Source organism: Protomyctophum parallelum, assembly GCF_964188405.1.
Source record: "Protomyctophum parallelum genome assembly, chromosome: 2".
NCBI lineage: Eukaryota > Metazoa > Chordata > Actinopteri > Myctophiformes > Myctophidae > Protomyctophum > Protomyctophum parallelum.
Genome location: NC_139699.1, coordinates 56,188,817 through 56,211,654, shown reverse-complemented (window position 1 = coordinate 56,211,654; position 22,838 = coordinate 56,188,817). Strand labels below are relative to the sequence as shown.

Genomic DNA, 22,838 nt, shown 5'->3' with positions numbered 1-22,838 from the left:
AGTAATGATTACTTGTGCCTGATACGGCAGTGGTGCCAGATTACATACATGTATACATATAGGAGCATTACCTTTAATCCTCCCAACACTAAAACATATCGTCATTACGTCACCACCGAAAACCAATTACATTCTGGCATTGGGTCCTTTAATCCACATCTTTTTTACGTCATCATTGAGAGCTAGTTATACATATACTATGTATATGTATATGTAATTTGTAAGTTGATTAGCGGTATACTGTGGTTACTTTGCGCCGTACGCACCGTCCCAGCCGTCCCGCCAATTTGTATGCGTATGCACCGTCCCAGCAAATTGTGCCTGATACGGCAGTGGTGCCAGATTACATACATGTATACATAGGATCATTACCTTTAATCCTCCCAACACTAAAACATATTGTCATTACGTCACCTTCGAAAACTAATTACACTCTGGCATTGGGTCCTTTAATCCACATCTTTATTACGTCATCATTGAGAGCTAGTTATACATATACTATGTATCAGAGCCGAAGAGTTTGATCAATCCTCAAGGGGGCCCGTCCCCCCGCAGCCCCGCCTCCCCCCCCCGCCGCCGCAGTGCGGAAACAAATAAGTTGTTTTCGCTGGTACTTTTAAAGCAGCTTCTATAGGCCAATGTCCAAGCCAAGGTGAGGACTTTCAGGACTATATTATTATTATTATGAGAGAGAGAAAGAGAGAGGGAGAGGGAGAGGGAGAGAGGGAGAGGGAGAGGGAGAGGGAGAGGGAGAGGGAGAGAGGGAGAGGGAGAGGGAGAGGGAGAGGGAGAGGGAGAGGGAGAGGGAGAGGGATACGGACGGAGAGAGAGAGAGAGATCATAGGCGGTGGGTGCGTTTTACCTTTGGGTAGGCTACAGAATTGCGTTGGGGGGGGGACTGTCGCGGATTTATTTATTTCCCAAATGGTCTAAAAATGAGTTATTTTAGCATACTTTTACCAATGAATTAGCCTATACACAGACAGCGACTGATCAGCCTATTTTGGACGATATGGGCCCTCGAGTCAGTGTGTAGTCTCACTAGTCTGTGTAGGGTTAGGTCTCTTTGGTGAATTCTTGATCAGTGTTATTATGGGCGCGTTCGGAAATAGCGCACTGAGCCCACTGTGCAATGTAAACTAATAGGAGAGTGTGCTCCGGTGTGGTATTTCCGAACGCGCCCTATGTCACGACTCAAGAACAACTACAAAAGAAACCCGATTAGCATTTGAATACTTTTTAACACCTCTTGGACGGCCGGTGTCTCTCAAGACAGACTGTTGCCTCGCAACAATTGAGGAACAACAGGGGAGGCGCTGTTTTCCCGAATATTTGACGATGGGATTCTCATATTGCCGGCGGAGAGGTCCAAAATGTTCGGAATTCCCAGAAAATATGTAATGTAAATGTAAAATGTCCACGAAAATCTTCATGGGGGCCTAAAGGGGCCCTGGGAGTCTTCATGGGGGCTGTGGCCCCGTGGCCCCCACAGACTCTACGTCGTTGCTATGTATATGTTGCTGGGACGGTGCATACGCATCAAAATTGGCGGGACGGCTGGGACGGTGCATACGAGTCCCGGGCGAAACTAGTACTTGCGTGCTCTGCTTGCGCAAGTAACAAGACCAAACATAATACAGACAGGAACAAACACCCCTCCTCCTCTACAGTACTTGGCACCCTCCAATCTAGAGAGGAGTGCCAGTACTGCAGAGGGGAGACAGGTGACAGACATACCAGTGCAACTTCAGTGTCAATACATACAAATAAACATTTAAAACTCTTTCAACCATTGTGTTAATTACTAAAAACTAGTCCTTACCCGTTGTGAGATATTTGCCCCCCCATTGACTAATAAATTAATTAATAATCATTAATGTGTCAAATCGAAAAAAGGGCTTCGTTACGCCCTCCATATGCATATGGTCAATGCCTGTGTGAAAAGTGGGAGTGATTGGTGCAGGCAGTAAGGAGTTACGGCACTGTTTCTGACAGACACACACACACACACACACGGACACTTGTTAGAATTATAGTATGATGATGATGATGATGATGATGATGATGATGATGATGATGATGATAGTATGATGATGATGATGATGATGTCATGTGTACAATCATACTATAATTAACCGAATGTCTGTCCGTGTGTGTGTCTGTCAGAAACAGTGCCGTAACTTCTTACTGCCTGCACCAATCACTCCCACTTTTCACACAGGCATTGACCATATGCATATGGAGGGCGTAACGAAGCCCTTTTTTCGATTTGACACATTAATGATTATTAATTAATGTATTAGTCAATTACAAACGCACCCGGGCGGCCACAAGGAGGGGCAAATATCTCACAACGGGTAAGGACTAGTATATATAAAACTGTTACTTCCAGTCCAGCTGTTTGTCAATTGATCAAGTTGACTTAACTGTGTGGTCTATTTGCAAGGTTCTTGATATTGTCTAAGGGCAGGGGCTGCCCCGTGACAGATCCCATCTCTCACACGTTACAATTCTGGAAATTCCTGGAATAGTGGAATACAACAGGAAAAAAAGGTTTCAGCACCACGGAGAGCGCCCTCCGCACTGACAAGGTGCAGCAACTTGTGCGGTATTCAGATAATCTTCAACCGATTGTTATCATTCGAAGTGGTATATATTCTGTGAAGTTTATATTTTCATTGGGTGTACAAGTCATGTTTTTAATAATATGCCTTTATCAAATGATATAGAGAGATGGTAGGGTAGTGCCCAAGCCCTGTTAGCCATGCAGCCTATAAGATCTGTGGTGCGCTTGCTAGGCCTACACTATCAATTAGGGATTTTCCCAGAGTCCCAAATAGTTCCATTTGTATTGGAGTGTGAAGCTTGAACTTTAATCCACATCTTTATTACGTCATCATTGAGAGCTAGTTACTATGCATATGTATATGTTGCTGGGACGGTGCATACACATCATAATCTGGGGACCCCCCCAAAATAATTTGGCGACCCCCAGGTTGAGAACCCCTGCCTTAACACATTTTGGGTGGGAACCCCTTTTGGTGTCAGCATTACGTTATGCTTTAGCTATTGAAAAATAGCAGATCTACAAGCTCGTAGCGCGCCACCGAGTGGCGCGCTACGAGCCTGTAGGTCTGCTATTTTTGAAAAATCGAAGAACGACTGACATAGAGACATAGCTTTTTCAGAAAACTGTCATTTTCAAACAAGTCCGGACTAAAATAACATATAGCCTTTTTTCCACCTATACTTATTGATCCCGAATGACTGGCCATGCGTCTATTTGTCATCCCGTTTCCCCCAGAAGCCCCCCCTCTAGCACAGAGCAGAGGCCATAAGCATGTTGCTGCTCATGCTATGTGTTGGCATTGCACACACAGCCATGCCTTGGTCGTCGCACGTCTCGTAAATCATGTTTTGGGCTGAGCATTCGGCACAACTGCCAATCAAAGTGGCTACTGGCCAATCGCAGCGCGTCTTTCCTTGGCTGAGTCCCAGAAAAAGGGATTCTCCCGGCCAAATTCTGCAAATAGACCCCATGGGCAGTCATTTTGGATCAATACATGTAGGAAAAATGTGTATTATTCCCGACATCTCCTTTAACTAGAACGGCGTGCTCCTCCTCAGTGCGTGCCAACCACATAAATTAGACTCTGTCAAATCTACAGTAAGTACAGTATAGTCTATGAGCCCTATGAACCCATGAGGGGAGGCGGTCTTTTTTCCGACACCCTTTTAGCCGACGGGACAATAGTCCGACACTGTCGGACTGTCTTTTTACTCCAACAGTTCGACACGACATTAGACAGACAGAAGTGCTGGCAATAGTCCGACAAACCGTAGGTTAGACAGGTACCCCTTAGGTTAGACACCCGTCTATGAGTCCACAGGTAGGTCTAAGGAATTCCAAAGACCCGTATTTATGGTTCCTTCTGGTCAAAGTTGACCCCATGCTGCTTCTCAACTATAATGTGCCGTATTAAGGAAGTTCTGTTGTTTCAGCGCGACCTCGTCCAGCCCTCGTGACATGCAATTAATTCCATACGTTGATCTGACCTCATCAAATCCTGTACACTCAAGACACTGACCCCGCTGCCACCCTATAAGATCCCCATATATGGAGCTGCCTGTTCTGACATTCCAGTCTTACAGGTATCCCCCCCCCCCCCCCACACACACACACACACGCGCGCGTGCGCACGCACACACAGCTCAAATTCACCCTTCCGTGGTGGTTTTCCATTACTCAATGTACAGTATGTGCCGACTGGACTGTTCTACATAATGAGTGAAACATGAATTATGCTCAGTGTGATAGAGATGTTTCATTTAAATGCAGATCGATTCCCCCTGACGTGTCCAACGTGTTCCCAGTCACGCCGCTCCTATTTTAAGGCTCGTTCTCCTTTGACTCTGTGTTCTGAATGCTCGCTCATCCCAAGCATCTCGCTTGTTCTGGATAATGAAAGTTTCGGGACTGACATATCTCGTCTCTATTGGGTGGAAACCTCACATGTCCAAAACTGTTTACTTTCCATAATTCAAATGAAAAAAAAGAATAATGTAATAATATAATTATTTTCCGGAAAAAAAAGCACAAAATGAATATGGAAATAAGAGGTTTCTGTCCGACAGCAATGAAGAATTTAATAGCTGGCAAGGTAGCTATTAGCCCTGTGACGGCGAGCCATGTATTATTGTTATTTTTCTGATTATGGTTCGTTAAATGTACTTCTTATTTCCATATATAAATATTTATGTTATTATGTTAATATGTTGTGGAGCTAAGTTTATACACCATATCAAGACTGTGTCATTGCGGCCAGCATTGCTGCTACAGTATGTTTACTGTCTCTGTTTCTCATGTACAGATGAAGTGTGTCCCTTCTCGCTCGCCATCTCTTGCGAGAACTGGTGGAAACCGTGTGAGGTCTTGATCCCTCCTCATTGGCCAGACCGGTCATGTGACGGCTCATTGGCCATGAACCGTCGCCTATAAAAAAGACTCATTCATCCTGCTGTTCTTTGCATGTTCTTTGCATCGCTATAACCTAAACTCTAGCTGTTTGCTTTCATTCCGTTGGTTTAAACTTTGCTTATCCTTTTGTTCTATGTTAGTTCCCTTCGGGAAGGAACGACAGGTTACGTTGTAGTTTTACCATGTGCTGTTGTTAGGTTTTTGTTAGGTCAATTTACTGTTTTGTCTCTCCATTTTCTTTTTGAGGGAAACCATACCATTGTAAGTTGCACTGTTCCACTCAAATATTTATCCTATTCCATCATGTAATTGAGCCATGATTTGTATTTAAGAACAAACCTTAACTCTGTAAACTTACAGTAAAGACTTTTTCAACTTTGAGTGAGGTATCCTGTCCAGTTTATACAGTATGTTATGTATACCCAATACCCCTAGACATATTGGGTCGTAACAGCCCCTCACTAATGCACGCACGCATGCACGCACACACACACACACATACACACCACATTGTACGTATCTATACTAAATCTGTATTTTAGGTTGCCGATGCCGTATGAATGCCAACGGCAAAATAGCTGATCTACAAGTGCATTGAAATATCACCATTGAAATATGTTGCAGAGAGAAACCACAGGGGTCTATGTTGTCCCATTGTTACTGGTTGCTTCTGTTGCAAGCTGTCGCACGTTGCAACTTGTTGCATTGCAAGTCATTGGTGTGGACTGGGCTTCAAAACGCTCTCTCTCTATAAACATATCTTTGAACCACAAAATAATTCACTTTTGGTTAAATGGTCCTCACACAATATCTATTTCTTAAATTCTACTTGCTGTGGCCCTTACAGGTATAGTAACCTAAGCATACACACGGCACACATGCACGCACGCATGCACACACACACACACACACACAAACACACACACACACACACATACACACACACACACGCACACACACACACACGGTGTTCTCATCCTAAGCTGGATTCAGAAGGCTGATGGAACCCAGTCTGTGCCTCCAAATGCAAGGATCTCTGGGTACAGTAGCCCTTGACCTTGCAGCGCGTCCTCATGGCCCAGACACCCGCTTGAAATTAAATGACAGATTAGTGGCTTTGGGGCGGTGAGGAGGGGGTTCTATTTGGTTGGCCCTGGCTCTGTGTCACTCCCATCCGCACATACAGCACACGGCCTGGGAAGAATAAAATGTCATGGGATTTAAGGAGGAAAAAATGCCAGTCTCCAAGCACGTTTTACCCCCCCCCTAATTCTTCCTTTCACTTCGAGCTTGAGTTATACTTATACGTATAGTTGTGCGCAGGTGTCGCTCACACAGGTGAGCATCCACATGTACATCAGGCTTGATACTGTGTTGTAAGACACCCTGTCAAATGCAGTGGCTCTGTGACGAGTCCTACATCTTAGGTAAAGGAATACGGGGCAGAGGGGGGAAGGTGGGGATTAGTTTGGGTTATGAGTAATGGTTCAATGACGTGGTAAAAATGGACCTGAGTTGCAACTGTATAGTTCAAAGTTTGTTTTGTAAACGCATTGACATTGAAGGGAAAATGTACGTCATATTGTGTCATTTTCGTCATATTGTCTCTTTATTGTTAATGGCGTTTAATGTTTGTGTTTGCATCGTTTCTTTTATATCACCATTACATCACCTAATCAACATGAGTTAGACTTTAATATATTAAGCGCCCCTCACTTCACACAGGTGTGATTTTTTCACTCTAAGACAGTGGTTGTCAACCCGTGGTCCGGGGACCACCAGTGGTCCTTGATGGGATTCCAGGTGGTCCCCAGTTAAAGGTATATTCAGTGATTTCACTTAATTCAAATATCACTTATGTTTTTGTTTTGTTGTGATAATCCTCCCTACTATAGAGTGTGCTGGCCATATAAGGAGTTCCTCCCTGGGGGTCAAAAAACCTTAGGTTTCGTTTTTGACTCTCTATCCTGATTGGACGAAAGGCTGGGTCCCACAGCCAAAAACGAAACCTAAGGTTTTTTGAGTGAACTCACTGAATATACCTTTAAATGATGGAGAGTTGGTAACCAAATGGACCCTTATTGTAGATCTTTAACTCTCAAGAGTTATCATTATTATTGATAACTTTTTTTTTTTTTTTTTATCCCACGATTTTGCAACCCTTTTTTTTTTTCACTCAGAGTTAAATTGTTGTTAAACATCTTCATTATGTAATTTACAAGAAGTCTACACAATTAGAGTGTAGAAGAATTGCTATTTTCGATCAATGTTTGCCTGTTATCTCTCCTAATGGTACCAACATCAATACAGAATGTGAATTGTGGACAAGAAAACATTCTTTATTCTTTGGTCTGAGAGGCTAAATGTCATCGGTCCGTGGCTCAGATGCAGAATAAATTATGGGCCTTTTTTTATGAAAAAAGGTTGAAAAAGCACTGCTCTAAGATGATCTGTCCCATTTGATCACTCTGGAACTTAAGACTGAGCATTCTGCAGCGAACTGCACACTCAGGCGCTGTCTCCCAGTGTGTCTTTTGGACAAATTGCTGCCAGTGCACGTTTTGGAAATTGAAAAATCAATGTACCAGTGATACAAGAGCACCAAAACGCAGACGAGCCCTCATCAATTTCGGGGAAGTCTGTCGTCGTTCGCACAATCGCCTAATTCAAAATCACTTTCCCTTCCTCTTGCCGCATTTTTATGTAATTCTACAATCACTTTTGGCACTCTGTCTCCACAAAGGTCTAGAGTCATGTTCCGTCTGAAGTCAATTATTTGTAAAATGTTGTTTTTGATTTTGATTATTATTACATGCACCTGTAGGTGTGCAAAAGCCTTTAAGCTTTTCATTGAAACCAAAAGACGAAAGCATCCATTTGATATGTTTGCACAATGGTCTGGATGCTAAAGCCACTGTTAATCACTATGACATGCAGTGCTAAATGCAGCTGCTGAAGCAGCAAAGGTGACTAACTTTCATTACACACGGCAGGGAAGGATCAACAGTTAACCCCTGCATTCCCAAGGGAAGACCACTTTCTTTCTACTAAGTAAGTATAGGTCGGATAGGCTTATTGTTGGTATCAGCCGAGAATTACAAGTACCTTGAATTTTATTTTCTTTATCATCATGTTATTGCACTATTATTAACCATTTACTTCATAGTTTGGCTTACAACGTGTCACATTGCTTTATTATTCATGAATATAATATCATTGATTACTAATCATTAATAATAATCCAAATCAGCAAATTGACTAAAAACAAAAGCTGTCAATAATAGTTTTTTGAGTAAAAGGTATATTGTATCACTGAGATCAAGATATGGAAACACTCCAGTAAAGTAAAAGTATTGAATTTGTACTTCAGTTGTAACTGTTTCCTCAGTAGCTTCTTTGAGGACATAACCTCTCCTTTTTTTGTATAGTCAGGTGGTGTCAAGGAAAACAAACAATAAAAGATAAAGGAACCCTTAAATGTATTGGAACAGTCTTTGTATTGAAACTAGAGGTGGGTTTAGTAGGTTGTTTGTTTTCAATGAAAACAACAAAAGCATCAACCAACGTAAATTGTATTCAAATTGCCATTCACTTCAATTCAATCAAACAAGAAACGCCTAGACAAAATATATATGCAATCAATGTTCAATTCTAAGACCTGGGGGTACAAGTGGGTTTTCCTTTTGGAAAATAAAGCAAAATTGGTGTTTTGAAAATAAATCAAAGTTTCAATTCAAATAAACAAAAACAAACAGATCCTCTTCAATGCTCAGAGTTAATGGAAAATATCCTCTTGCTGTTTAGACAATGGAAAGAAAACTAATCTTGCTCTTAGTCAAGTACATTCCATAGGCCTACTGTATATAGCCTACTGTAGGGTTACCTGTACAGTATGTTCCTTAGGTTCTGAATATGGTTAACTCCAAACACAGGGAAATCCAAGAACATTGTTAAAGACCCAGTGAAATGAAAAATATGTTTTTCACACTTTTAGACCATATCCGTGGTCATCATATGGGCATACATAACAATGGATGCCGAGAACATGGGGAAAGTTTCATTTTTTTTGTATTTTTATATCAAAAGTCCATAACATTATAATTTTAATTACTTCCTCTGAACGAAGACGTGCGGCGTGATGACATGTCGAGGATCACATGCATATTAATGAATCTTGATTTAATTCACCTGGTGCATCGTCCTCCAAGCACAGGTGGTTTTGATTACAGGGCCACCGTGCCCCTGAAATACTGTTTTTATTTAATTCAAGATGACATCCAGACAGTGTATTACTCGTTTTAAAATTAATCATCACGCTAAAATATGTATCTGAAAACATTATAAATTAGCCATGAGCTTTGCTGCACGTCTCTCTGTCACTTTGTAAACAAACACTCTGCATGTGTCCGTGCAGCCTGAAGGGATATAATAATAATAAAGCTTTATTTGTATAGGCAGCACCTTTCAAGAACAAGGTCACAAAGTACTGAACAACAAGAACATATCATACATCTAAAGGCAACAGTAATAACACAGAATAATGGCATACCGAAAAACATAAAAACATAAAAAGGTGAAAAGAAAAAAAAAAGTACAAAGAAATGCAACGCTCTGAGACCCCTTTTCCACCGGTTGGTTCCCAATGGGAACCGGTTCAGTTCTTTTTGGTTTATAGGATCAATACAAGTAAATTAATACATGATAACCCTTCCACAGTAGTAGCTTTTTCATGTTTTTGATTATTTTGCAAATTTTCCTACATAATGCCTCATTTGCATATTTTTTTAATGGTGAGTTTAATGGTGAAAACAATCTAATATAGGTATGGTTTTGCCCACTCAATTCATAATTCACGTTTCAATTTTGGAGCTCTGGCTCATGGACTAAAAACCAAAAAGAACTGAACCGGTTCCCACTGGGAACCAACCAGTGGAAAAGGGGCCTGATTGGTTCAGAGCGTTCAGACATTTGAGGCGAAACTTCAAAATAAAATGCCCAAACCTTAAATGGCTGCTTCCATAGTTAGTGAACTATAGTTTGTTTCAGGTAATTTGCTCTAAAAAAAAAAACTATAAATTAATTAATGTATTAATGTATCTACTTATTCTTCTGCACTGTATATTTTACACTCTTATTTTCCTATTTCATATTGTTTTGTTGTTTTGTCACTTTCGCTTAATGTTTCATGCACAGTGAACTGCCTCGTTGAAATCTGCTATGAATAATTCTGCCTTGCATGCCTCTCCTTTCCTTATTCACCTGATTATTGTATTCACAGGTAAGGTAATGTAGGACACAAACAAATGATGGAAGCGAGTGGGTTTTAATTAATCATGGAGCGCTGACAGGTAATTAGTCAACTCTCAAAGATCTGTCAAACAACGCCACTTGCTCCCTTGTTAAAATAGAAAAAGTTACAGGAAACAACCGTGGGATCAGATTCATTGGCACACATGTACAAGCAAATAGCGCAGGTTTTGCCAAGAGGCAGAAAGGCTGTCTAATGGACTGGCTGCTGGCAGTGGATGGATAAGAAGTACTTAAAGGTTTTATGACATTCATTTTCATTTATTTTTATTTTTTCTTTTAGGTTTTATGACCTCAATTACACCCAAAAAACCTGAACTTTGAACATTCAGTGGATTTTCTGTGGTCTGAAGTTTTCTTTGGGGTTTTTTGGGCCTTTTGAGCTACAATGAAAACAGGCAACACAGTGAAACAGTGACATCTGCTGGCAAATCCCATTGACATATATGGGATTTGCAGTAAGTGATGTCACTTACTGCTGGCAAATCAGAGCACCTGTTTGAGCCAGAAAACCCCAGATCACAGAAAATCTACTGAATGTTAAAAGTTCATGTTTTTTGGGTGGAATTGAGATTAGAAAACCTAAAAAAACAAGAACAATTCCAAAACCTTTTTTTAATGTCACAATCCCTTTAATTCATTTTTACTTGTGTAAAACAACATAAAGAATACAATGTTACAAGTAAAAGGTTTGAATTGACTAAAAGTACAAAAGTATTGGCATGAAAATAGTGCCAAAGTAAGTAATTCATGTTTTCAAAATGTGTCAAACATTTGGTTTGACAATTAATCTAGAGTACCTGTATTCTACAAGCTTGTATCAGCTATCAACTGTTGAGATATAGTTAAAAAGGCAAAGTAGTTTAGGGATAAGGGGTTTAGCATGGACGAAAAAAGAGCCCTACATGCCCTTAGCTTGTCATATAGCGTGTCGCTCAAAAACAATGCAAATAGTTGACCTACAAGCTCAGCCAAGTTTGCTATTTATCATACCCTGAAGAAGGCATTTTCTTGCTGAAATGTTGGTAATCTAATAAAAACATTTGTTGCATCGTGACTACGAGCTGTGCGACCTCTCCTCCCCTTTGTTCAAGTTTGTCTCCCGTGGTCAGCACCTCCCCACTATTGGTGTGCACTCAGAGTCCTACCTTTTTGTTTCTTCTGCTATTTTTTTAATAAAATGTCACCCAAATCATTTCCCCCCCGATAAGAATCAATTATTGACTGTTTTTGATAATCAATTAAATCAATTAGTTCTATTAACTGTTGCTCCCCAACTGATATTACGTATATAAGAAAGCTACAAGCGTTACCTCCTATCCCAGAATCCCAAGGACAAGAGTTTGTTTAGGGGTTGGAGTAAAATTCCCCAAGAGTTTGTAATCACGATGCGAAAGAGAGAGAACATAACCCTCTCATATGCTCCTTCTTGAATGGCAAGCAGGCTTCCTGGTTGGCACTAAGGATTTAGGATAGAAGTTTTACTGAAGAACAAAGACAAGTGAAACTCTTGAGAAGTAAAGTGCATAGCCAACATGCTGTCTCTGCAATATCAATTATATTCATGGTGTTCTCACTAGTGGTGGAAAGGAAACCAAGTACAAATTTACTCAAGTACTGTACTCAAATTTGTTGTCCTTTTTGCTTTACTTAACTACATCCATTTTTCAATTATTGATAGTAGCCTACTAATCTCCACTACATCTCAGAGGCAAATATCATACAATTATTGAAAAACCTCAAATTTCTAGTTAGCTTTAAATTAAGCAACATTACACTCGAGGGGGTGGTTTGACGTCAGTCACGTCATTAATGCACGCCTGCGAAGCTGCAGGAACTCGCCGGCAGGTTTATGATTATTGTGAATACTGTGATTATTGTGAATACAATAATCATGTGATGTGAATAAGGAAAGGAGAGGCATGCAAGGCAGCATTATTCATATTTCAACGAGGCAATTCACTGTGCATGAAACATTAAGCAAAAGTGACAAAACAACAACATTGCACGGCTGAATTGTCTTTTTGATTAGGCGTTGAAATAATGTGGTTTGAAGCACGGCTAGAAAGTTGTTTCAACCAATCAGATTGCTTCCTCAAAACGACCTGTTGTATAAGTATGGGATAACTCCCTGTCTCTGAATTTTCTCCCTACAATGACCACCTAGCCAGATATTATCCCGCTTATTACATGGCTACCTAACATAAATTAATAAATTGACCCAAAACACAACAAAACAAGTATTCCATAAGTTCGCGCTGTTGGAAAACAAGGACGTGAGTTGATCAAATCGAATCCATTTTAGGTACTGCTTCGTCTATTTCTCGCTGAAATGTTTTCAAAGAGCAATGTTTACATGTAAATGACACTGTGTGTCACAGTGTGTGTGTTTACATGGCTGTGATGTTGGAAACAGAGAGAGAGAGAGAGAGAGAGAGAGAGAGAGAGAGAGAGAGAGAGAGAGAGAGAGAGAGAGAGAGAGAGAGAGAGAGAGAGAGAGAGAGAGGGAGAGGGTGGGGGGGTGGTAGATTGTGTATGACCCTCGGCTTGACTGACTGGCCGGGCTTCGCATGACGTTTGTGCCGAGCAGTGGTGGAATGAAACTAAGTAGATTTAGCCTACTTAAGTATTGTACTTTGTACAATTTTGAGGTATTTGTGCTTTACTTACCAAATATTGTACCACTACATTTATTTGAAAACCTTTAGTTACTAGTTACTTAATTTATACTAGGTTTTGATTATTATTACAAAACATACATTAGCCACTTCAGTCCTATACACATTTCTGGCTATAGCAATCTACAAGCTCACGATGTGTTGCATCGCGACGCATTGTGAACTTGTAGAGTACTTTTACTTTCGGTACTTTAAGTACATTTTGATGCCAATACTTTAGTACTTCTATTCAAGTACATTTTGAATTCCGGACTTTTACATGTAACAGAGTATTTCTATATTGCAGTATTGATACTTTTACATGTAAAACATCTGTAGAAGGTAAACAGGGTCCCATATGGATCTCGCTCTTCATGTGACCGTCTATGGCCTTAGTCATCTATGACATTAATCTATATGCGACTCCAAACCGGAGGTTTGAATGCCATTGACTTCGAATATCAAATTTATAAAATTAAAGTTATAAAACATGTGGGGGGGAAAAAAATAATGAAACAGGGTCTAATAATTGTGTGACTCCATGGATATAATGTCATCATATTGATGATGTTGCAGGTCTCCTCTCCCTGTACTTCCAACACCTTGGACAGTCCCTGTGTGGCCTCTTGTGTTTATAGCTGCTCCCTGTGTTCCGCAATGGCTTGCTTGTCTGTCTAACTGTCAGCAGAGGTCTGGTGTTTCTGTCATGCAAGCCTTTTGCTTTCTTTCTGCATCTGGTTTTCGTCTAAATACTTAATGACAATATAGATGCGTTTGCAGATCAGACATCTCCAAATTTGGGCATTTTCAGTCTGATCCAAGCCATATGCTGACTTGGGCAGTTTCAGCCTGATCCAAGCCATATATTGACTTCCATTCTGGAACTTAAAGTTAATATTTCAGAAAATAGTAAATGTGGTGTGTGTGTGTGTGTGTGTGTCCTACTGGCCGAGTGCACAACAATTGGTCTATTGGTCTTCTCCTAGTGGTTCCAGTGTCATCACCAAACAGGTGCCCCTCTCAGCCACGGCCCCTAGTAATACTTTCTTTTATTTCAATGTGTGGCGTGGCCATTCAGCCACGTGAGTGGTGCTTTCATAGTGAGCAGGGGTCTCTCATCTGTTTCTGCTAGGACGTCCACCGACGTATAAATGGAAAGAAACAATGCAAATAACGTAAATAAATGTAATAGAATATAGCAGACTGTGACATATTATAGCGTATTTGGTGTTCGAGTGCAAACATCAGTCTATTGCACGGGCTGCTTTCCTGTATCTCCACCAGGGACAATGGCTGTGTGGAGAAAAAAAAAAAGTGTAATCACCTTCCTTGACAGGCTGACAGTGTGCTCTAGAAGTGGTTTGCAAGATTAGCCAGCAAAAACAGAACCACAGAAATGTATATTATGTAAACCACAGGGTGACTGACAAACATCCAGTTGGACTCGCCTGGCAGAGCCACCATGGAGATAGAGGGCCACATGAGACTCTCCCTCGCTGGCTCACCCCTCGGGTTGTGTTGCATTTACTGTAGTTTATTTTGGGCATTTGAACTAAGGTATGACTGTACAATTAGTTTGAGCTTGCAACTCAGTCACACATCTCCGGGATCTCGTGGGGGTTGAGGATGCCGGGAACAGACATCTTGATCTTATGTTTTTCCTCCTGGGCTTGACGGAGAGACATCTCTTGCTCCTCCAGGAACAAGTCTGTGGTGTCCTCGCCGGCAAACTCCTTGATCTGTACCAGGAAGTCCCTGAGGTGCCCCTTGAAGGCAGGAATATCCTGATTCAAGCTGAACAGCCCCATCACAAAGACCTTCACCTGGGCGTCCTGTAGATGAGGGAAGGCTGTCTTGAGCAGGTTGGCTACATATTGCTGGATGAAACCCTGGTTGTTGGTTGTGGTTGGATTAGCTGGATTCAGGCCTGTGGTGATTTTACCCTCCTCCACCAGGTTGAACATATAGGCTAGGATGGATGCATGCATGGTCAGACCAGCAGTGTGTGATGTGTCTGTGACAACAGAGAAGATGTGTTGCAGGACGTCACAGAAGTACGTCTGGTAGAAGCTCTGTGCTGCCGCTTGCTCCTGGGAGAGGTTTTGCAGCAGTGTGTACAGAATCTGCAGGCCGGTGTCGGCCACGTCCCTCATGGTGTGTTTAAAAGCCCAGATGATGGAGTCCAGGACAAGTTTGAACTGGGCAGGGGGGATGGCCAGGAACGCGGGGAAGCAGTGGGAGTTGACCGCTTGAAGCAGGTAGAAGAAATGGGTTCTGTGCTCTGGGTATTCCTCAAAGTTGTTGTTGATCATGTTGAGTGTGCACTCAAACATGGCATCAAAGATCTGCGGGATCTCACCAGTGATGTGTCCTCCCAGCTTGTTGATGATGGTAGCTATGGTGCGTAGGACTTCAGGTTCACGGGCCGCGGGTACATTTCGCTGGTAGTCGATGAGAACAGCGTCCAACAACGGAGGGACAAAGTTCTCCGCGACCATCTGTGGGTCCTTCGATCGGCTAACCCAGCCCGAGATCAGCGTCAACGCCTCTCGTTTTACCGTCCTCATACCCCTGATAAGGGGCTGTTTCATCACCGTCTCACCATTGGTCTGGATAGTAGTGGAGATGTTCTCGCTGAGGCATTTGTAGACGTTCAGCATGTCCAAGTAGATCCTGCCCAGCTGCACGACAAAGGGGTGTCCTAGAGCCTTACAGGCCCTCACGTTGACCTTCAGGATGCTTCCCAGTTGCTTCACCGTCTCTGGGTCTTTCAGGATGCCCACCTCTGTGGTGGCTTGCTGGATGATGCCGTCCCACGCCTGATTCGGTAGCAGCATGTATTTCTCTATTAGACGTTTCTGTATGGCCTGGTCTGTCTGGGCACCGATCATATAACCTACCGCCTCGTAGAAGGTGTGTACCTGTTGCGGTTGAAGGTCACAAATAGTGGTGGTGATGTTATTGAGGATCTCGTCAACGAAGGGCATGACCTCTCCCACCTGAACCAGGATGAAATGACGCCGGCACTTCTGGGCAATCTTGATGAAGGTATCACATGCCATGTCCTGAACGCCATCGTGAGTCTCATGCATGAACTCAAAGAGCTTGTTGACGACCGTTTTGAGGAACTTCCAGTGGTCTCTGAGGAAGCGTGGGTACTGGCCAACAATGTACATGATGTTTGATGCAATTATAGCCTTGTTATCTTTCCCCCTCTTCTGCTCGCACAGCCCCAGCAGATCCTTGATGACAGTGACCAGGAAACGATTCTCGTCCTCCTCGTGCATGGCCCCACTGATGGAGCCAATGGCCCAGCAAAGTGAGTTCAGGTTCTTCCAGGACCATTCTGTTCCGTCCACCTGTTTGTGAAGTTTGTCAGTCATGATGCCCTCTGTGGCGGCACAGTCCATGTGGGTCAAGTACACCAGCGTTTCCCTCATGTCTTTGTAGAGGTTGATGGAGTCTGTGTCCTTCATAAATTCTCGGACCACCTCACCCTGGTCATTCTCCACCACCAACACCTCTTCAGGCTTGGCCATCCGGCTCACCATCAACAGGCGCACTTTGGCCAGTACAGGCTGATAGAGCCGTCTGCGGGGGGTCACGTCAAAGTGCTGGTTTCCGGAAAGCAGAGGAGTGGTGGAATTGGGTAAAGGGCTCTCTCTGTAAAGCTCAGCTGCCAAGTGGTTCCAATATTCCAGACAAATTTTAAAGATCTCTGTGTCCTCTACATCTGACACTAGCAGCATGAGGTGGTGAGCCTCCAGCAGAGTCTCATGGAGGTTGAGTCTCTTCTCAATGATTTGACCATGCTCCTTGAGGAAGGTGCAGAGGAATAGACTGAGGTTCTGAATTAAGTCTTGTATGTTGTCTTTCCCGCTGGCGTAGGCCCGGCGGATATTTGTGTTCAGTAGTGGCATCTCCTTCAGCTTACCCATGGTCAGGGTGAAGAGATTGACCATCTCCTCTTCGTACTGATTCTGACCGATGCTCACACTGGTAATTTCAGTCAGGCACTTCAGTGTCATATTGCGGAACATCGGCACGTTCAAGAAGTTGTACACCAGTGTGCTGACGAGTTTCGTCTCGAAGATGTACCCCAGCGGAATCCAGTTAAGAAACCGTTGCAGGGTCTCCAGAGTAGCCTGGACAAGAGCTGCATTCTGGGAATTCTCCATTACATGCTGGCAGAGTTCGAATATCTGGGAGAATTCATTGCACATGCTCTCTTTGAGGTGCTTGGCCTTGACCTGGGTCACCTGGCCACTTGAGAAGTCAAAGACCTCCTCACTGAGCAGTTTGAGGATCAGCATGTTGTTTTGACAGAGGCTCTCACTGGTACGACTTGCCCCGACGATGTCGCCGATGAACGTGGGCCAGTTCTTGGGCCACTCCTGCTTCAGGATGTGGACGAGGATCATGTTCAGCTTCCCGATGTACACCTTCTCTTCATCCACGTTGGCTGTATCTTTTGACGTCTTGATGATCAGGCTGACAACATAGTTTTTAATTCCTTCGCATTCGTCCCGTGGCAGAATCTTCCATCTCGTTTTAATAACGGTTTCGAGGATCTGAAGAGCATAGTATCTGGTGTTCATGTTCTGGGAGAACTCCAGTATGGAGTGCACTCTCGTCCAGGCATCGGGGTGCTCTTTCAAGTGTGTCAGCACCTCTTGTGCCATTCTTTGCTGTGGTACTACCCCATGATAAACGCAGTTCACCACATTGTCCAGCAGGTTGATATCCAGTTTCTGGTTGAAGTCTAGCAGCTGTTGTGCTGCATGGTCCGCTAATATTGTCATAGTTGCTAGCCGGTAGAGGTTTCAATAATCTCACAGAGGGGGGGGGGAAATAAAGATAGTGGGGCCTGCAGCTGCTCTGCTCTCTCAAGGAACTGGATCATAGCCTGTTGAAAGCGCTTATATCTCTGTATCTCATGATGTCACCTTGCCCTACAGTGACCTGCACCCCTCTTATGGTTGCCGGTAGGTAAACAAAGTAACAACCACCATTATGCACTTCAGAATGTACACTAGCTGTGTTTACATGGACAATATTTATTTATTCAGAATGAATTCATTTCATACAGATATTCATACCCAGCAGTTTACATGGAACCTGAATAAACATGGCCTATTTCTGGTTCAGAATGCTACTACTACTACTAAGGGCAGAAAAGTGTAAAATAATGCATGTATTCCAAACTCTCAGGAGCATTAGGAATAAAGTGTTTATGTGGCAAATATACCGAGGTGTTTACATGAGCATTTTTATTCTGAATGAGCAGTCAATGATGTCAGTACTATGATGTCAGCACTGAGCACGTTTATATTTTGGTACCGTAACGTTGCCCAACATTGTCACCCACAGGCATTACAGGCACTACCAGTCACAAAGTCAGTACCATATTACTATTATTATCAGTGTCTATCATGGTTTTAGCACTGTATATGTTTGTTTGTCAGTATATCCAGCGTTGCACACAAGCCTCCCATAACCGAGCTGAATAAATTACACGGTTTTGAAACGTTTTATTTTTCTCGACTAATGGGTTTGACTGCATGGGTTTGCCTACAGAGGTAGTTTGTGACATAGACTATTATCATGGAAAGTGCCCAGTGGACACCACTGTGCATGCGGGCAGCATGCACAGTCTGTCTGTAAGCACTGGCCGAGGAGGTTCATTGAAATGCCTGGGTCAGGATTTCCAGTGTCCACTCAAGTATTGTAACTCACAGGTTATTGGGCAGTAGTTTGAGCCCAGTCTGTGATGTCATACAGATATGACATCAGTGCTGAAATTAGACAGGCAGGCAACTTCACCTTTGGTGAATTTATGTTAACTGTACTTCAAACTCTTACATTCATGAGTCTCCAGTATACCGTCAGAACAGGACAATAGTATTTATAGTAGGCTATAGTATCTGCACCTCGTAATATTCATAAGAATAGCTGTGTGCTCGAGTATTTTCTAATTTACCACATTATAAGCAGCTGGCAGTAGCAGAACGATCAATATACACCAGATATATGAGATATGAGAAAGACAAGATAATGTGTATAGAGTATGAAAAACTCAATAGACGTGATAGATGCACACACACAGAGCTAGAAATGTCAGGTATGTTTTCTTTTCTCCGTACACAACTGTAATTTCCCTTTAATTCACACAAAACGCATGACCAAGCCACATCTGTCATGAGATCGCAATCGAGGCATTATTATGAGTTCCATCAGGCTCTGGTTGGATAGAGAAACTGACATCAAAGCATTGTCACTGTCGGGCGGAAACCTTGTATATCCGTAAGCTAAGTTCTTAAATACATTTAACTGGTTCAGTATTCATAAAACACACAGACACACTTAAGGCTCAATTTAGCTTTCAAGGTGTATTCATATTTTTTTAATAGCAAAAAATAGCTGATCTACAAGCTCACAACATGGAGATATGAGGTTTGTGCCGGACAGCAACGCCATGTTCGAAAAAAAAAGATGATTACCCAGGGAGATATCCAGCACGGTTAATGCCAAAGTACTATCAATATTAAATGTCAAAACTCTCTTTTAACCATGCATAAATGATTTCTAGTGTCTCACAAACCCACATGCATATATTTATATTTGACACAATTGCATTACTTAATAAGCCAGCTGTGACATGCAGCTCCCCCCCACGCCCATCCCCACCGAGCCCCCTCCCTTGTGCCTCTGTGCATGTTAGGACTGTAATGAAATAAGAGCATAGTCCTGTTGCTGCATACAATTTTAATCATAGCTTGGTTCTTGTACAGTATGTGTCATCCTGTGGGGCAGATGATATTAATCCTATTTGTTGACCTCCTTTATTGGTTCCTTGTCAACATGCATTGCAAACCAATATCGCTGAAAGTACTGCATATCTGAAAGAGTAACCTTCGCATCTAAGCATACAACATTGATGCATGCTAGATGTATACAAAGGGTTTGTTTACATCTTGCCCCAATGCATTTCCAATGGAAGTCACATGGTTTGACACAACATGTTTGTTGTACGGCTTTCGGGCTGTGTTTCGACTGCCCCCCCTCCCCCTCATACAACAAAAATGTTGTGTCAAACCATGTGACTCCCATTGGAACTGCATTGCGTTGCGAGCTTGCATCAGTAAACAAGTCTCATGCATCAGCTATACAATCTGTATAGCTGAACATCAATCTGTTGTGAAGGTGTGAGTCAGGCCTAGACGTCACACCCAGTCGCGGAAGAAGTATACTCACATATGTTTAGTAAAAAATAACACAACTTAAACAATATAAGTCCTGCATTCAACATTTTACACGTCGAGTAAGCATGGCATCAAAATAATGTACAATTTTACTAGTTTCTCACTTTTTCGAAAAATAGCTTATCTGCAAGCTCACAACACATCACAATGCTTATCAACTATGTTTCAAATAGCCTAAGTATATTGTTTTGTGTTAATCATCTAAATCTAGTATATTATCTAAAGCTGTCAAGTAAGTAAAGTAATATTATTGGCCAATATTATATGTTCAGTCAGCTGTCTTCATTACAGAGTGTATTCTAAAATTAGTTTATAACATTGTACAACTCAATCAATCAAACGTTTGTTAAATCAATGTATTTTCCCATTGAACTGACTCAAACGCCCAAACTGGTACACCCGATACTATTTAATATTTCCCTTATGTTTGATACATTTTCTAATCACAGCCATGGTATGAAAATAATGCTAAGGAGTTGCTTCAATGAAATATAATTGCTTTAAGCTGAAAACGATATGTTTAATGGTGTTTTTTAGCGTTGTTACATTTATCACGCATGGCGTTACAATTAATCCGATATGCGCAGCAAATGTAAGACTGGAATAGCCCTAGAACGGCTCTTGTTGTTACATACAGTATGTACAGTATTTCACATACAGAGCCATAGAAAGCCCTCCTTGATTTCTGGTAGAACTTTAAATGTGATGAATGCTCCGTTTGTACTCACCCATTAAATAATTCCAAAGACGTGGTGTGAAAAATGGTCCTCTAGTTTTATATCCATGTGAAAGTTCTGGCACAAAACGTGTATTTAGTCAATTATCTCCACTTTTTCAAGAGATGCACACGGACATCTTTCTCTCCGGGCGAGGGGGGCCGGAACAATCGATTAACTGATTTTACAAATACGTCCTGTTTACCGCAGACGTCATCACCAATTGACGGTCACACAATTGGCAGGTGCTTTGAGATAGGTGCTGGGTAATTAATCACACCACCTGCCAATTGTGTGACTGCAAACCTTTGTGTTTCCCTGGTCAATTGGTGCCTGTGATACATGAAAATTTACGAAGTATAATTAAATGATCACAGGCATTCTAGGTCTAAGACTGGAACAGTGTCCACGTTCGGTTTAATAACTCCCGACCTGTTTTATAAAAAAAAAAACTTTAAGTGGTTTATGGTAGCAGACATGAGTAGGTCCGTTGCCTGAAATATTACATGTGTAGATAAACGGATCTCCGAGTAAAAAAAATATCCTTGGCGGTTCTCCCCTAATCATTCTTTAATTAATCCTGGCGGCCAAACGGTTAACCCGCAGCATGGGTGATTTTTAAGCCGCAGCACAGGTTTGTCTGTTGGTATGTCTAACTAACGTATGCACCCCAACGTGGGACGTGAGGCTACAGAAACTGGCAGGATGTACAAGCACACACATACTGTATGATGTACAAATGACGCAGGGACGTACCCCAACCAGGGGGGCAGTCAGACAGATATTTTATGAAGCCACTAAGGAAATCGGGACTTCCTGAAAGTTCATATAATGGCCTGTTGTGGCGCTGTCATTGGGCCCAAAAAACCCCATAGCTCCATGGACATAGAGGTCCATGTATTTGGGCCCAACTTCACCTAGACTGTATTACCTTAATACACATGGTCATGAATACTTTCTGCTTCCAGTCACTAGTTTAAAGTCTCATTTCTCATGTCATAATATTCTTTTTGGAAAATGATGGTCCCATTTATTAAAGAAAGTAAAGTCGCGTACGTTCTGAGGGGCGTGGCTACCGTTACAGTCTATGATCGGGAGCCACCCCCTTGTTTGAGTCAAAATATAAACCAATGAAGAAGAAGGGGGGAAGTCCTGCCTCGTTGTCTGGGCCAGCCAATGGCCAGCTGGGCCCAAACGGATCTATAGAAAGATTGCGATTTACAATTCAAGGACTAACAGGCTTTGTCCATATTTTTACAGTCTATGACCCCAACCCAATTCTCGATGCCGAGTGCATTGGTCAGCAATTAACAAGGGGAGGTGTAACGGTTGGATAGTTCTTTACGTAGTGAAGGGAAGTAGGGAACTACTCAAATTAGCTGAAGGTTGTTGTGTATATTCAGGGCTAGATTTCCCTCCTTAAAAGTATTTGTGAAAATTCAATTGCTATTTTGGTCACATCTCCACTGTTTTTAAACAAACCCAGTATCCCAGACATATTCAAATTATTATATAGCTCAGGGAAATCAGGAGCTGCAAAAATAAGTTTATGCTGCATTTCCTGCTTGACACATGAGGCGTAGCCGCGCAGGCCTACTGAGTGGTAAAAACTTTCTGGCCTTGACAACCCATGATAAAAGTCCTATCTGATTGCATTAAACAACGTTAAACAATGTTAAACTAACTTTGCATGTTGCTTTGCCACTCGATGTGCCATTCACTTTAAGCATGTGCTTAACCTCTATAGGCAGCCTCTGTTGATGGTGATTGTGGAGCAGCTGGGCTGATTGGGATCAGCCACACCTGTGCTGGCTGCTGGCTGAGGGAGACGCCCGACCCTCGCCCTATGATGTCGTGCAGGGGAGGGACTAGGAACGTGAGGAGCTTGTGCACAACACAAAAAAGTAGTTCTCAAACT

The 22,838-nt window shown here is 42.3% G+C and overlaps 1 protein-coding gene across 1 annotated transcript; it reads right to left on the bottom strand.

The window, feature by feature from the left end:
- Positions 1-14,531: 14,531 nt before the first annotated feature.
- On the bottom strand, positions 14,532-17,744 carry LOC310854453 (exportin-1-like; the record flags this gene model as incomplete). The annotated part of the gene is made up of 1 exon (XM_083759112.1): positions 14,532-17,744. One exon carries the CDS (start codon positions 17,742-17,744, stop codon positions 14,532-14,534), a length of 3,213 nt encoding a protein of 1,070 aa, XP_083615238.1.
- Between the last annotated feature and the right edge of the window lie 5,094 nt (positions 17,745-22,838).